We start from the raw sequence: 2,500 nt of genomic DNA on the forward strand, positions 1-2,500 counted from the left end.
CGGAAATTAAGAGTTGGCCAATATCGGATATCGGTAAAAAAAAAAAGCCAATATCGAACATCCCTAATTAAAACCCTTTCACTGGCGCACTACCAAACGGTTAACCCTTTCACTGCGACAATACACAGAAGGTTAACCCTTTCACTGCCACACTACAGAAGGTTAACCCTTTCACTGCCACACTACAGAAGGTCAGCCCTTCGCTATCACACTGCCGACGGTAACTTAGCATGATGCGACGTTAGCAAGCTGTTAGCTAAGTTACCGTCGGCAGTGTGATAGTAAAGGGCTGACCTTCCGCAGTGTGGCAGCGAAAGGGTCTAAAGCACTGGCCCGCGGCCCCTCACCGTGCTCCTTGATGATGGTGATGTCCACGAAGCGCTTGCCCAGCGCGGCCGCGCCCAGCGGGACCTCCAGCGCCTCCACCTGCAGCTGCTTCTGCTCCTCGTCCTCCTCCTTGACGAAGAGCGGCACGTGGACGTCGATCAGCTCCACCCCCTCCTGGAACTCCACCACCCCCGCTGCCTCTGTGGGGGGGGGGGGGGGCACAGGGGGGGCACGTTACACACTGGAGCGAGCACACACACACACACACACTGGAGCACACTGGAGCACACACACACACACACACACACACACACACACACACACACACACACACACACTGGAGCACACTGGAGCACACACACACACACACACTGGAGCACACACACACACACACTGGAGCACACTGGAGCACACACACACACACACACTGGAGCACACACACACACTGGAGCACACACACACACACTGGAGCACACTGGAGCACACACACACACACACTGGAGCACACACACACACACACACACACTGGAGCACACACACACACACACTGGAGCACACACACACACACACACACTGGAGCACACTCACACACACACACACACACACACACACACACACACACACTGGAGCACACTCACACTCACACACACACACACACACTCACACACACACACACACACACTGGAGCACACTCACACTCACACACACACACACACACACACTCACACACACACACACACACACACTCACACACACACACACACACACACACACACACACACACACTCACACACACACACACACACTCACACACACACACACACACACACACACACACACACTGGAGCACACACACACACACACACACACTCACACACACACACACACACACACACACACTCACACACTCACACACACACACACACACACACACTCACACACACACACACTCACACACACTGGAGCACACACACACACACACACACACACACACACACACACACACACACACACACACACACACACACACACACACACACACACACACACACACACACACACACACACACACACACACACACACACACTCACACACACACACACACACACTGGAGCACACACACACACACACACACACACACACACACACACACACACACACACACCTCTGTCTGTCTCCACAGTGTAGTAGCCCGGCACCACTTTGAGGTCGTTGAAGTTCCCAGACTGGACGTTCTTCTGGGTCAGCTTCACGATGTCGGGGAAGCAGGAGCGCGGAGCGGACAGCACCGTGTCCACGATGGTGTGGTTCTGCCTGAGAGAGGGAGGGAGGGGTCAGTGACCTCATGGACCCTAACCCTAACCCTGACCGTGTCCACGATGGTGTGGTTCTGCCTGAGAGAGGGAGGGAGGGGTCAGTGACCTCATGGACCCTAACCCTAACCCTGTCCACGATGGTGTGGTTCTGCCTGAGAGGGGGAGGGAGGGGTCAGTGACCTCATGGACCCTAACCCTAACCCTGTCCACGATGGTGTGGTTCTGCCTGAGAGGGGGAGGGAGGGGTCAGTGACCTCATGGACCCTAACCCTAACCCTAACCCTGTCCACGATGGTGTGGTTCTGCCTGAGAGGGGGAGGGAGGGGTCAGTGACCTCATGGACCCTAACCCTAACCCTAACCCTGTCCACGATGGTGTGGTTCTGCCTGAGAGGGGGAGGGCGGGCAAAGGTCATTGAGGATCCAATGACATCACTGTCGGATGCCTCAGCCTTGGCACACTCGCTGTCTCGCGTGCATTTGCTTGCACGCTCGCTCACACGCACCCACGCACATGCACGCACGCACGCACACACAGTACAAAGTCCTCTAGGGACTATACATTAATTGAGTTAGGTGGCACATGCAAAACACTGCAAAACCACACAAAATAGTGCGCACACACACACACACACACACACACACACTTTCTTCTTCTTAAAATAACCAACTGCATATCTCACAGTCCCACTGCCGCTTTTCAATGGGTATCCTGTAAATGTTCGCCTAACTAACCTATAGCAAGAATGTGGTGAGAGTAGGGATGTCCGATATTATCGGTAAAAAAGCCAATATCGAGCATCCCTAGGTGAGAGCATATAATTTATGGCTGTGTTGTCGATATTATTTTCCTCTAC

The 2,500-nt window shown here is 54.0% G+C and overlaps 1 protein-coding gene across 1 annotated transcript in view; it reads right to left on the reverse strand.

Annotated features, from left to right (window-relative positions):
• Positions 1 to 2,059, reverse strand: part of LOC311238854 (integrin beta-4-like) — a gene marked incomplete at both ends in the record, with an annotated part of 11,038 nt that extends 8,979 nt beyond the window's left edge. The window contains 3 exons of the mRNA XM_084327054.1: positions 295 to 527; positions 1,494 to 1,638; positions 2,006 to 2,059. Of these exons, the coding sequence (XP_084183180.1) occupies positions 295 to 527; positions 1,494 to 1,638; positions 2,006 to 2,059 (432 nt within the window). The remainder of the gene's footprint in view (positions 1 to 294; positions 528 to 1,493; positions 1,639 to 2,005) is intronic.
• Between the last annotated feature and the right edge of the window lie 441 nt (positions 2,060 to 2,500).

The sequence above is a fragment of the Notolepis coatsorum genome (genome assembly GCF_963971535.1).
Source record: "Notolepis coatsorum genome assembly, chromosome: 13".
In the NCBI taxonomy this organism is placed as follows: domain Eukaryota; kingdom Metazoa; phylum Chordata; class Actinopteri; order Aulopiformes; family Paralepididae; genus Notolepis; species Notolepis coatsorum.